At 56.3% G+C, this 13,355-nt stretch overlaps 4 protein-coding genes across 4 annotated transcripts; 3 read left to right on the top strand and 1 right to left on the bottom strand.

Annotated features, from left to right (window-relative positions):
- Window positions 1–833: 833 nt before the first annotated feature.
- On the top strand, window positions 834–2,045 carry TRM10 (tRNA (guanine(9)-N(1))-methyltransferase; the record flags this gene model as incomplete). Its single annotated transcript, XM_066777320.1, has 2 exons — window positions 834–837; window positions 871–2,045. 2 exons carry the CDS (start codon window positions 834–836, stop codon window positions 2,043–2,045), a joined length of 1,179 nt encoding a protein of 392 aa, XP_066633162.1.
- A 303-nt stretch (window positions 2,046–2,348) lies between these two features.
- On the top strand, window positions 2,349–2,825 carry SLS55_005880 (uncharacterized protein; the record flags this gene model as incomplete). The annotated part of the gene is made up of 2 exons (XM_066777321.1): window positions 2,349–2,357; window positions 2,448–2,825. The coding sequence occupies 2 exons, from the start codon at window positions 2,349–2,351 to the stop codon at window positions 2,823–2,825; spliced, it is 387 nt and encodes a 128-aa protein (XP_066633163.1).
- Window positions 2,826–8,232: 5,407 nt separating this feature from the next.
- On the bottom strand, window positions 8,233–10,397 carry SLS55_005881 (uncharacterized protein; the record flags this gene model as incomplete). The annotated part of the gene is made up of 2 exons (XM_066777322.1): window positions 8,233–10,008; window positions 10,392–10,397. The coding sequence occupies 2 exons, from the start codon at window positions 10,395–10,397 to the stop codon at window positions 8,233–8,235; spliced, it is 1,782 nt and encodes a 593-aa protein (XP_066633164.1).
- Window positions 10,398–10,691: 294 nt separating this feature from the next.
- Window positions 10,692–11,729, top strand: SLS55_005882 (uncharacterized protein; the record flags this gene model as incomplete). Its single annotated transcript, XM_066777323.1, has 2 exons — window positions 10,692–10,840; window positions 10,880–11,729. 2 exons carry the CDS (start codon window positions 10,692–10,694, stop codon window positions 11,727–11,729), a joined length of 999 nt encoding a protein of 332 aa, XP_066633165.1.
- Between the last annotated feature and the right edge of the window lie 1,626 nt (window positions 11,730–13,355).

Genomic DNA, 13,355 nt, shown 5'->3' on the forward strand with positions numbered 1-13,355 from the left:
TATAATAGCGAAGAGAAGAGAAGAACGAGTTACATAGTTATAATAAAGTAAAGATAAGAGAAGAATAAGATTATAAAAGATCGTTAAATAGTAGTAGTAGAAGCCGTTATATAATAATAGTAGAGTAGAGATAGCGGGCAAGAAGAAAGATTATAGCTCGCTAATAAAATCTTTCTTTAAGAGATTTTATTAGCGAGTTAGTATTAGATAAGTATAGTTTCGCGCTAGTTATCTACCGCTATCGCGGTGGGTAACTAGCGCGAAATTAATATCGTGGCCGCTAAGACCTTTAGGGCCCCTTCGGGGGCTCCAAAGGCCTTGGCTAAGTACGACCGAGCTGCGTGCCTGTGTCGGGAAAACTTCGGTGGGGGTCGAGAGCTTGCTCGGAGCGCGGAAGAACATGCACAGCGGAATAGGTGCGACGTTTGGACTTTTGAATTTTGGTAAAATACTGAGCTGCTCAGACATGGCTTGAGGATATGGCATCGATTTTTAACAGGAGGTTCCCTGGCGTTGTTGCGGCACTGCAAAGGGGACAAGCCGCGCGGGCTCGTTTTGCTGCTGTGCGTATTCTTCCGCGCTCCGGCTGCACTTTTTTGGGCGGGACGTCACAACACCCCCGCCGCGAAAACACTTTCACCACGACGAAAAACTCGACGACGACGACGACCATGGCCGACCACGAGAGACCCGCGAAGATGCAGAAGAGGGAGCACAGCCCGCAGACCGAGGAGGCCGCCTTCGCCCAAACCACACAGCCCGCCGCCGCCAATGGCTCGGCCGACGACACCACCACCACCACCACCGCTCCGCCCGACAACGACGACGACGCCATGAGTGTCGACGCCAACAACGACAACAATGCCGAAGCTTCGACCACCGCCACCCCCGCCGACCAACAACAACCCGCCAAGCCCGGCCCGCCGCCCGGCATGACCAAGTCGGCGTGGAAGAAGCAAAAGCGGCAGCAGGAATGGGAAGCGGGGCGCGACGCGCGCAAGGCGCAGCGCAAGGAGAAGAACAAGGCGCGCAAGGAGCGCAAGCGGCAAGCATACGCCGACGGCGAGGGCGTCGGCAACAACAACAAGGACAACAAGGACGAAGGGCTCGACCACCCGCACAAGCACCAGCGCGAGGCCCAGGACAAGCTGCGCAACCAGAAGGCCGTCCAGCTGCCCATCACGTTCGTGTTCGATTGCAGCTTCGACGAGCTGATGATGGACAAGGAGATGAAGAGCTTGGGGCAGCAGATCACCAGGAGTTACTCGGATAATCGCAATTCGCCGTATCGTGCGCATCTGTGCATCTCGAGCTTTGGCGGGAATTTGAAGGAGAGGTTCGATGGGTTGCTTAATCAGCATTATAAGTCGTGGAAGGGCTTCAGGGCGTTTGAGGAGGACTTCGTCGAGGTGGCGGAGAAGGCGAAGGGGTGGATGAAGGATTTGAGGGAGGGCGGGCGCCTGGCTGGGACGTTGGCCGAGATTGCGGATCGTGATAGGAAGAAGAAGGCTGAAGAGGGTGCTGCGGGGGAAGGCGGTGCTGTGGAGGCGGCGTCGGGTGATGAGAAGGAGGGCGAGATCGTGTACCTCTCGTCTGAGGGAACAGAGACCCTCCACGAGTTGAAGCCGTACAGCACCTACATCATCGGCGGTCTGGTGGATAAGAACAGGTACAAGGGTATCTGCCACAAGCGCGCCACAGAGCGAGGCATCAAGACTGCCAAGCTGCCCATTGGCGAGTTCCTGCAGATGAACAGCCGCAGCGTGTTGGCGACGAATCACGTCAACGAGATTATGCTACAGTGGCTCGCTTGCGGCGACTGGGGCGAGGCTTTCATGAAGGTCATTCCCAAGAGGAAGGGAGGCCAGCTGAAGAGTACGGGCGAGGAGGATGACGAAGAGAATGATCATGAGAATGCGGAAGCCGAGACAGCGGAGAAGGCTGAGGCATCGAACGATACCCATGCGGAAGCAGGCTCAACCGCAGGAGCAACTGAGGCCGCGGCCGATCAAACGCCGGAGGCTGCGGAAGCCAAGACCGAATGATCTTTGATCTGAAAAGCGAGTGTAAAAATTTATCCAATCAACAGGCATGATGCGTATTCTGGCCAGCCTTCTACTTCTTTCGTTGCATGCAAGGACACGTGGGTATGTTCGATGAGATCAATGACGAGCAAGCCAGTCAGGCTGAAATGCGCCTTGAGGCTGCCTCTGGTGGCTATGCAAGGCTGGTGACACAATCAGAGCAAGTATATGACTATTACCCCGCGCTGACGCTTCCAAGCCTTGTCTGCACCTTCTCTCCCCCGACACGAAACACCTGCGCCATCGCTTCTCCACTCGGGAAGCATGGCGGAGGTTGTGGGTATTGTCGCGGGAGCCGTACAATTCCTTGATGTCGGCTCCCGCGTTCTCATCAGCTTGTCACGTTTTTGTTCGGACCTCCAGCATGTCCCTCGCAAGATCAAGAGAGTCCGCAGACAACTCGAGCAGACTCTTCAACTCGTGGAATCCATCAACTCTGACGTCGACGCACCGAACACCGGTCCCGGGACAACTCTTTCCGGCATCATATCGCAGCCAGATGTCGACTATGCGAAGGGTCTCCTCGACGATGCAGCGGCACATGTCGCAGAGTTGCAAGTCCTGTTGAACAAACTCACTCTCACAGGCGACGGGCTCGTCAAGAAGGCGTGGAGAGCGGTCGTTGCGGTCAAGAAGGAGGAAGAGATCTTGTCCAAATGCAGCGACATCGAAACAACGACTCGACTGCTTCAAACTTGGATGCACCACCAAAGCCTAAAGCTCATCAGGGATGAGATGTAAGGACTCAATAGCCGGGAATTACATGCCAGAGACGCTGACAAGACCAGACTTGTCGACAAAGACAACGCCAGGAACATGTCCAACGTTCGTCAGACACTGAGTACAGTACAACAGAGCCTAGGCGATATTCCTCAGGTGGTCGAGAACATCGTTCAAACTTCGCAAACAACGGTTCTCCGAGAAATTGGCACGAATACACATCATCTTGGCGAACATACACGACGGATCGATCAAAACCTTGACTCTTTCAGACATGATGTCGTTCAAGGGATCACAACAACGGAAGCGAACACGCACGGGATGTTGCGGTTGCTGAGAGGGGAAATCATCGATGAGTTCGTGCTGGACCGCACGAGCCGGTCTTCCGAAAGCCAGGCCCTGCACTCTCAATTGGCCTCGATAAGTTCCATGCAACAAACGATGAACCAGCTCCTGGTATGTTAAATCAACTACGTCATCTCCAATTTCTTTTATTAACGGCAGAAAGATACAACACACCAGCCAGCGCATGTTATCTAAGCCTTCTTATTTGGAAGACATTGAAGACAGCGTAGGATACGCCACGCCTCAACAAACGATCGCAAGAAACTCCCATATTCCAACTCGCCCGGGGTATGGTACACTCTGCACATGTACAGGCTGGAGGACTAGGACCCACAAGACCTGGGGAAACTTTCGATTCCGCTACGATCCCACTCTGGTTCACGACAGTACCTGCCCCCTTCATCATCGATCGAAGAGATCTTGGACTATCGGTGCCCGTGCTATCTTGCCCGCTCTGTGGTCTCACTGTATTGACATGGCGCTCCAAATAGATTTCGGTGCCGGTGGTTTCGCCATCTGCCCCAACATCAGAAGGGCAGCAAGAGTAGTTGACAAGCACACATCTCCAGCTTTCAGGGCATTGGGCCGTCTGCACATGTTTATGTTCCTACAAGATGAACCTAACCCCAATACTGAGGAGTCACTATGGAGAAATATCTTCGAAAAATTCAGGGATCATCTCTGTCAGGCTTTTCGTGACGGTCGCGCCGCCGCATATGACCAAGACCAGGATGGGGAAACGCTTTTGGGCGTGAGTATATATGCCACTCTCCCAAAAAGAATAAGAATCAAAAACAGAGTTTTCTTTAACGATACTGTCCAGGGTTTCCTCGGAGCATTTTCTTATTGCCACAGGCCTACTCGTCTGGAGGATCTTGTCACTTCAATTGTCGACCTTTTATGTGAAGGTGGCGCAGAAAACCGAAGGTAGTGATTGATGATTTATTCCACATGGAATAGTCTCGGGTGCTGATATTTAGTTAGCATCTTCAAATACGTGCACGATTTCGACCCCATTTTTTTCTCCCGTATTCTTAGCCGCCACGGCCAAAATATCGAGTTGGACGAGGTGTACCATTTTTACATGAGCAGTCACACGCTGAAAGAGGTATGGCATAACGCTGACCTCTCCTTTGGTCAGTACGGTCATTCTATTGCTTGTACTCCCCCCCTTTTTTTTTTCTTCTAAAGTGTTCATGACTCATTTTGCCCCTCGAACCAGAGTACAACTTACCGCCAAGATATGTTGCGGCTGTTCAGAAATCTCTTCCGTTACTGCAGGAGAGTATCGAGAACCACAGCTTTGAGAAATGGCATCGAGATCTACCCTCTCCGCTGACCTTTGCGTTGCATTGGCCGGAGGGGAGAAGACTGCTTCTTGCAGCTGGCGCAGACCCCATTCAGAGCATACGCTATGCTTTAGAGCTTCACGATCTAGAGGCGTTGGACGACCTTATCCACAAGGACCTCCCATTTTTCGATCGAGACGATAGGCGGAATCTGTTCGACGTATGGTACCTGCCAAGTCAGAAACTACCGACATGTATACACAACGCCACAATAGACATGATTATCAGCCACCTCATTCAACTCCGAAGACGGCTCCTGAATCTGGCTCTAAAACAGCTTCCATCTCGAGAACAGAAGAGGCTCAACATTGACAATAGCATCCGACAAGAAGATGTTCCTGATGGCACTTTGTTGCGAGCTTACCAAATGCTGAAATCCATAAATGCCAACACCCCGTCATTCCTGTATCCAGGGTGTCAAACCTCTGTCTATCACTTGGGGTGGGTCACAGATTTCCCTATACGGCGAGCTCGTCCTGTATTTCTTGCGGATCGGCTATTTCGCGCTGGATTTCGCCAAATTGACATCAAAGACGACAGAGGTCTTCGTCCTGTTGAATTGGCCTGCACAAAGAGGTTATTGGGTATGGCTGCTTGGCTCCTTCAGCATGGAGCTGTGCCGAAGCCAGAACTCATTTGGAGTATTGCTGCGGCTTGGCGCTATGGATGGCTCGAATCTTTGGAATCCTTAAGCATGGTAATTGCTTTTTGCGGTTACCCAGAAAACGACACCTGCAAATGTTATTGCAGTTCCAGAGGGTGTTCACCTCTTACCGTTTTTCGCAAAGAATGTCCGCAAGTCTCAAGAAAGATTCTTGAATCGTGGATTAGGCACATTCCACAGGACACCCAGCTTGTGTCATACAAAGAGGCTTGTAGGCTCCAGCTCTTCGAGAGATTGGGAATGTCGCATACGTGTTGCTCTTTCATCAACGACAGAACCAATGGCCTTGTGAGGCGCGAGTTGCCTATGGACGATCAGCTCGAGATAAGAGAAGAAGAGTCGGAACTTTCAAATATTCTCGACCGGTATATGTGCCTTTTTAACCATCTATTAGAGGAGTCTACTGATGCATTCTCGATCTTCTGGGGTGCGTGGTGGTCGGCAATCGACAGTATGTTACCGGACCTACACTATACTACGCTTTCCTGGGACAGATATTGGCAACACCTTCGCGAGACCCAACCAGAATTGGACTACTTCGAAGACTATGGTCCGCATGAAAAGCTGATCAGATTGGTAGTCAGCCACTACCCGGGTCTAGTAGGGTCTTTAACGCGCTTTGTCCGGCGTTCTGGGCCTTGGAACATTCTCAGATCTTGGGCATCACACTGCCATGCTATTGGCATGGACATTCCGTTGGGACCATATGAATTTGGCAACACAGATAAGCTACCAGAAGACTTCGATGTGGACTGTCCACGGGAGGAACTCCCCCTTTTCGACAGCAACCTTCTGCTACCCTGGCTACTGTACTTCGATCCACCAGAGCGAATCCAAAAAGCCACCGCCTACATCATCGATGATCTCATACCGGCTATAGCACCAGTCATCATATTCGATCTTCGTTTCGGACGGAGCATACCGGAGGATATACGGCAGCATCTCGAGGCGGAAGGACTGCTCCAAGACGGCGTGTTAGTGCGGCCTACAAGTACCAAAGACGATCCCGAGACCATCTTCGAAGACTGCATCGACACGCTTTTCAATCCCTCCCCATTCTGAGAAGTGCATTTGCTTGTTCAACTGGGGGCATCAGCAAGGATGACAATCCTGTCGTATCTGGGCAGGTTGGCTCGAGGTTGACGCTTGCTTCTGACGGCTCTGCATTTGCGGAGGAACTCTCCTTATTCGTGACAGATCTCCCTTAGCGTTCCGGCATTCGAACTTAGCCTCTTCGACACCTTACTGTGTATCCGTCTCTGTTTGGCTCCGTTATGTTCGAACGTCTTTCTTCTGAGCGGTCGATTGGATTTCGGTCATGTATTTCATTCCGGGAGCTTACCCTTACGGCCTTACCAATTTCTCTACCCTTTCTTCCTTTGCGCTTGCTGCCTTTGGTGTAATGGTTTTGCAAATCCTTCCCTGTGGCTTCTTTTATACATTCGTTTCGGAAAGTAATTTGAATTTGTTTTCGGTAGCTTGAATTACGACATTTCATAAGAACAAAATTGTCTCTCCTTAGTCGGTACGATCAACGAACACGTCACATCCATCGGCGCTTCCGATACTCAAGAGAATACTGCCTACAGATCAAGTAGGTCGTGTAATACTGTGTTCGGAAACTTGCTTGAATTTCCTTCGTAGATTGAATAAGGTCTAAAGGCCTTAAAGTACCTACACTTGTACCTTGTGTGCGGCTGATAACCTCTTTCACCGGGTTATGGGACAGCCAACAAAAGAGCCAGATTGAGTCGCTTAGTATTGACATCCGATAAAAATCCACGATTCACACCGCAGCATTTGGTGGGCTGTCCCATAAGCCGGTGTGTCCCATAGTCCGGTGAAAGAGGTTAGATGTGTAAGCAGATCGTCCCCGGAGCGAGGAGAGAACGACCTGAACGGCGATCGGGATCGTGACGATCAACCAGACAACAACACATCCACAACCATTCATCAGCAGAACATCCATTCCATTAAAGTAACAGCCCCGCGCCCAATCCCCCAGCAGCAAGACACTTCCAAGCGCCATTTTTGTTGGTTCCCGACCAAGCCCCCACCCATCATTACCATCCGATCATCTCTCATGACAACGACCCCATTACCCCAGCCGCCATCACTCATTACAACCCCTCTCCCACTCCCAACCTACAACAGCCCCGCTCACCCACTCGGCACAACCCCCAACTCCGCCACCGACTCGCCCCAGTTGGAATACGCTACCACACCGAAAACGACGTCAGCATATTCCTTCCGTACACCATTCCATCGAGCATCGAGCATCAAGCATCGAGCCTTCGAGAGCTTGGTCGCATACAGACAGGGGAAAGAGTAGAAAGAAGAAGATGAAGAAGAAGAAGGGCGGGGGATGGGGGGATCAAAAACACTCACACATGGGCAACGAATCCAACTGCGGCCAAAAGTCCAGATCCCAGTCCAACTGCTGCAGCTCGCCGCCGCCGACGCTGCTCCCGCCATCGCCGCCATCGACCTGCGTTTCCGACGAGTCCCCGCCGCCGCCGCCGCGGCCGCCAGCACCAGCACCGGCACCATCGAGCAAGACGCCTCCATCGCTCGGCATCGCGGAGGCGCGGGGGCTGAGCACGCCATTGACCACCACCGCGCCGTTCCCGTTCCCGTTCCCATTCGGCCGATGATGATGCGAAGCCACCACCGCCACCGCCGCGGCGGCGTCAGTCGACCCGTTCAGCGCAGCAGCAGCAGGTGTCGAGCCGTTGACCCCGCCGGAAGCAGCAGCAGAAGACGCCGAGGAAGAAGAAGAAGAAGAAGAAGAAGACAAAGACCAAGGCACCACCTGGCGGCTCAGCTCGTCGCGCAGCTCCTCGAGGATGATGCTGTAGCGCATGCTGGGGGCGTTGGCCTCGGTGACGTCGACGAGGTAGCGCTGGCAGGCGTCGGCGAGGGAGAGCAGGTCGCGGTGGCGGGGGGCGAGGACGACGTGGCCGAGGCCGTGGCCGCCGCCGCCGCCTTCGCGGCTGCGCGAGTGCAGGAGGTAGAGGTAGGTGATGGCGAGGGCGTTGAAGGCGACGTACTGTTGTTTTGGTTGGTTGGGTTAGAGTGTGGAGGGTGGGACGGAAGAGGGAGGAAGGGTTGATGGGGATGGACGAACCTGGGTGAACCAGAAGGACGAGAAGGGTTGGCCTTCGGAGATGTAGTTGAGGACCATCTCGATGGCGGTGCGGGCGGCGGCGAGGCATTCTTCGACGCACTCGCGCGTGGCGGGGTTGGGCGACGCGGAGTGGTAGCCGTATTTGGACAGGTTGAGGAGGAAAGGGCGGTTGACGAGCATGACGGCGTGGGCGTATGCCAGTTTTAGTACTGTTGACTGCCGGCGGAAAATGGGGATCAGGCTCGACGGCCTGATTGCGCCGGAAAGGTAGGCGGGAAGTTGGGATTTCCAGTCTCGGAGATCCTTGTTGTGTTTGGATGCTGCCGATAGGCGCTCCGTTTCTGTCCGCGAAGGCATGGTGTACTGCTCTTTGGCAGCCCGTCCGACGATCCTGGTCAGCTTGGAGTGGAAGATGGCGGCATCCTCAAGGCAGTCATTCTGGCCGGGCGAGACGATCTCGGTAGCTTTGAGGTCTTCGTCGTTCACCGACAGCGGATACTCTTGGCTGATATCATCGTCTTGAATCCACCTAGGCCTGCCAAACATGACGGACATGTAGCGGTCTGTGGTGTACATGGACCAGAACAGACGTCTTTGGCATTCGCGGAGGATTAGTGACTCCCTCCTGTCGGCCAAGCTGCGTCTACGATGAAGGCCAAGAGCCATTGCCAATTGCACGGTGGTGCCAAATGTGAACCAAGCTTGATTTGATCTTGCCGTGCTAAGCAGATAGTGAACCAATGCGAACCTGGCCTGGACTGATTCCAAGGTGGCAGGACCGGTCTCCTTTGACAGCAGGGACTGGGCCTCCCGATAGTACATCTCGCTTTCGCGACGGATGTCTAGCTCAGGATCCTTGATTTGGCTGAGACAGTACAAGGTAGCTATTGAGAGGACTACCAGGACCACAGCTTTCTTCGCCGGCTGCAGGGAACTGTTTGGATCATGCATTGCAGCAAGCCAAGACTCGACGGTCGGGCGGTGGAGGAACCTGTAGGTCGGGGCGGCAAACTCAAAGTACCGGGTAAGGAGGTATTCGGTGCGATCAGCAGACGGCATGGACAGGTCTGGGCCCAAGGAGGGCGGCGCATCCTTGTCGCCATAGTTGAAGACGGTGGCGTCTTTCGGGCTCGCATGGTTCGAATCATCGTGCAGCTTCTCCTTGAGGGCGCGCGCCTGGCCCAGCTTCCGCAGCGCTCTCCGCAACCAGGCGACGCTGGAGCTCGGACCCAGATAGTGGCCATCAAAGTTTCCGTCGGGCTCCGGGGAAGGGCGGCGCGAAGGGTCCTTGCTGGCCGGATCGTGCACGGCCGGCGGACGCCATTGGTCGACGGCCGACAGCAACGGCTGCAGCGAGGCACTCGGCTGTTCTGCCGTCACGCCATTCGGCTGGGGCTGCTGGAAGGTCGGGAGGGGGGGCAGGAAGGACGGAGGCTGCGGGTGGGTGGGTATGCCGTATGCAGCGCTCATGGAGTGGTGTCGCTGGGCAGCAATCTCGGGCGACGGCAGTCCGCTCGACGGGGCAGGAATGCGGGCATCCGACGTGCGGGTAGACGACGGGCGGCGGTCACGGTCGGCGGCGAAGTGGACATCGTGGGACTCGGCGGCGAGCACCAGGGCGTCGAGGCCGCGCGACGGCGGCGGGGTGGAGAAGCGGCCGCGGGTGTAGCTGGCCAGGTAGGTGCACGGCTTTGCGGCCTTGTCGCACGACGGACACGGCTGGGTGCCGGTGCAGCGCTTCTTCTTGCTGCGAGGCGTCAGTGTGGGGCATTGGGGCGGGTTGGGGGATGTACGCTTTGCAGGCGTCACATGCGCGGGTGATCTTCCTGCGCTTTTCGGGATGCTGGTGCTGGGCGGCGGGCGAGGTCGAGCCGTGCGACAGCGGCGACACAGCAGCAGCCATTTTGCGGCGGAAAAGATGGCGGACGCGGCGGAACAGCTGGGAGGGTGCAGCTTTAGTAGTTCCGACAGAAAGGTGCGGGGCGCGGGAGCCCCAGATCTGCCAATCCTGGCACCACCAGTGCTCCCTCCCCTAGGCCGTCCCTGCTCCTCGGCTCATCCGCCCGTCCTATCTGCCCACCATCCACACTCACCACCACGACCACCATCACCACCCCGCCAATCCCGCCCAGCCTCGTCGCGACGCCTCTCGCGCTGCTGCGGCTGCGAAGCACCATGGCCGGGCCGGGCGACGCAGCATGGCCCCGCCGCGCGCGTAGCCGGCCTTGGTCGACGCGAGCGCTCCACCCGTTTTCCGCCGGGCCTCCGCCGCACCACCGACCGAGCGCAGTTATCCGCTTGCGCTTCCGACATGTGCTCCACACTCATTAATCGCAACAGCTGCCCGCCGCAATGCCCACATTCTCGCCCAGCTCTCTCTCTCGCCCTCCAATTGACCCGCAATGCCTCTCCCGACACACTTCACGCTGAACACGGGCGCCAAGATCCCCGCCGTGGGCTTTGGCACCTGGCAGGCCGCACCGCACGAGGTCGAAAAGGCGGTCGAGATTGCGCTGCGCGAAGGTGAGGTTGAAACGCGCGTGCGCCGTGGGTCCGCTGACGTCGGGGTGGTGGTGTGAGCAGGGTACAGGCACATTGACTGTGCTGCCATCTACCGCAACGAAACCGAGGTTGGAGCCGGCATCCGCCAGTCCGGCGTGCCTCGCGACCAAATTTTCATCACCGGCAAGCTTTGGAACACCAAGCACCGGCCCGGCGACGTCGAGGCCGCGCTCGACAAGACCCTCGCCGATCTCGGCACCGACTATGTCGACCTGTACCTGATGCACTGGCCCTGCGCCTTTGCGCCCGGCGACAAGTGGTTCCCGCTCGACCACCGCGGCGTCTTCGCCCTCGACGACGTCGATCCCGCCGAAACCTACAAGGCCATGGAGAAGCTGCTGCGGACGGGCAAGGCCAAGGCCATCGGCGTCTCCAATTTCAACATCCGCCGCCTTGATGATCTGCTGGCCAAGACCACCGTCGTACCCGCCGCGAACCAGATCGAGGCCCACCCGTACCTGCAGCAACACGAGCTGACCGCCTACTGCAAGGACAAGGGCATCCTTATCGAGGCTTACTCGCCGCTTGGCAACAACCAGACCGGCGAGCCGCGCACCGTCGACGACCCCAAGGTGCACGACATCGCCAAGACCCTTGGTGTTGACCCAGGCGTGCTGCTCGCCAGCTGGGGCGTCCAGCGTGGAACTGTGGTCCTGCCCAAGAGCGTCACCCCGCACAGGATCGCATCTAACCTCAAGGTGAAGGAGTTGCCCGACGAGTCCTTCCAGGGCCTGAACGCGCTGGAGAGGCACAAGCGCTTCAACTTCCCCGGTCTGCGCTGGGGTTACGACATCTTCGAGGAGGTTGGAGATGCGGAGAAGGTCAAGAAGAGTGCCGAGAGCTTTGGCGAAGAGAACAAGACAAAGTTCACTGTGTAAAAGCAGATAAGCCCCGCCAAGGACGTCCCTGGAAGCATAGCCATCTGAGTCAGTAGCACTAACCCTGACGAGATGGTGTGTGCAGCCAGCGTCTCCAACTACTCTGTTCACACTTCACTAGATACCATCCTACTCCAATAAAATAAGAAAAAAGCGAGGCCACATAGATAGGCCTCAACATTAACAAAAACCAACTATACCTCTACTCTATACCCTCTGAACCACCACCACCATCCTTCCCACCACATCTGTCGCCTTTCCCCCCGTCCCGTCCCGTCCCGTCCCGTCCCCCTCCTCCCCAGCTGGCTCCGCACCCACCCCCTCCCTCCCCGCCAAGATCCACCCTCAGCACCCACCCCCTCCTGCATCGTACGTACTCGCTTCGCCTCATGCCGCCCGGAGCCCTCACATCGAAGATTCCATCCTCCCGTGAACCAACGCTCGCCTCCCTCCCTCCATCGGGAAATACCCACGTGCATCGCATCGCATCGCCCAAACCGTGCGCAACGCCGCGGCGACCGCGACTCACACTCGCACTCGCCCCGCCCATCGCCGCACGCACGCACGTACGCACGTACGCACGCCGAGGGAAACGCGACGCGACGGCCAGGCACAACGTCTCGCAGGCGGTCGGGTCGGGTCGGGTCGGCGGCGTTGAGGTTGTCGGCAGCACTACTGACACCTTCCTCCCACAACATCCACCATTGCCGCTTTTGGTGGGGAGAGGAGGAGGGGCCTGGTGGTCGAGTCGAGGGAGGGCGAGTGGTAGGGACGAGGGGGGGATGGTTCGGGGCGTTTGGGGGGAATGAGATGAGATGGTGGTGTGGTGGTATGGTGGCGGTGAGGCGAGGCGAGGCGGCAGTTGGGAGAAAGGGGAGGGGAGAAGGGCGAGGAAGGGGTTGGCGGCGCGGAGGTGGGTGGTGTGGGCGGTGTGGGTGGGTGGGTGGCCGGTGGGGGCGGAGTAGCTGGAGGTTTTTTGTCGGCGTTGTGTGGGTTTGGGGTTTGAGGTGGTGGGGTGGGTTGGTGGTTGAGAAGATGGGTTGGGGAGAGGGGGATGCAGCAAGAGCGCTTGATGGGTTGGGAAGGGTTTGGGGTCTTTCTGCACCGTTTCGAAGATGGGATGCTGTACTCTGTCTGCCTTCTGGGGCAGTTGGAGAAAGCATCCGGGCGTAGACGTAATTTTTGGAACAGTACGCATACATCCGGACGTAATATTCAACTAACCATTAGCAGGGTACAGATTCTAAAAAGGCAGAGCGGAGAAAGGCAAACCGTTTTGCCGTCCATTGTGGACTATCAGAGAGCATTTTGCAGGATGGTAGAAGACGCGGAAGCGGAGAGTGGAAAGATGTAACTGTCCTCCAAGCATAACACATGCAAAAGACTGACACAACAAAAAGAAATCACAGTGTAATTCGCACATACACGAATCACAAACCCCTCCGGCACCGTTTGCGCCGCCGCCCAATGCCGCTGCGCATACACGTTTCCCGCCAAACGTCGCAATGTACAGCTTCCCCATCAAAAACCCCGGGACCACCGGGACACGGGCATCGACACGGCCCGGAACGTCCTCTCGTCGATCTTCTCCAATCAAGTCCGCGAAGTCTTGGCCGCCTGACGCCA

This window comes from Diplodia seriata (genome assembly GCF_021436955.1).
Source record: "Diplodia seriata strain FDS-637 chromosome Unknown scaffold_5, whole genome shotgun sequence".
NCBI classification, from domain to species: Eukaryota; Fungi; Ascomycota; class Dothideomycetes; order Botryosphaeriales; family Botryosphaeriaceae; genus Diplodia; species Diplodia seriata.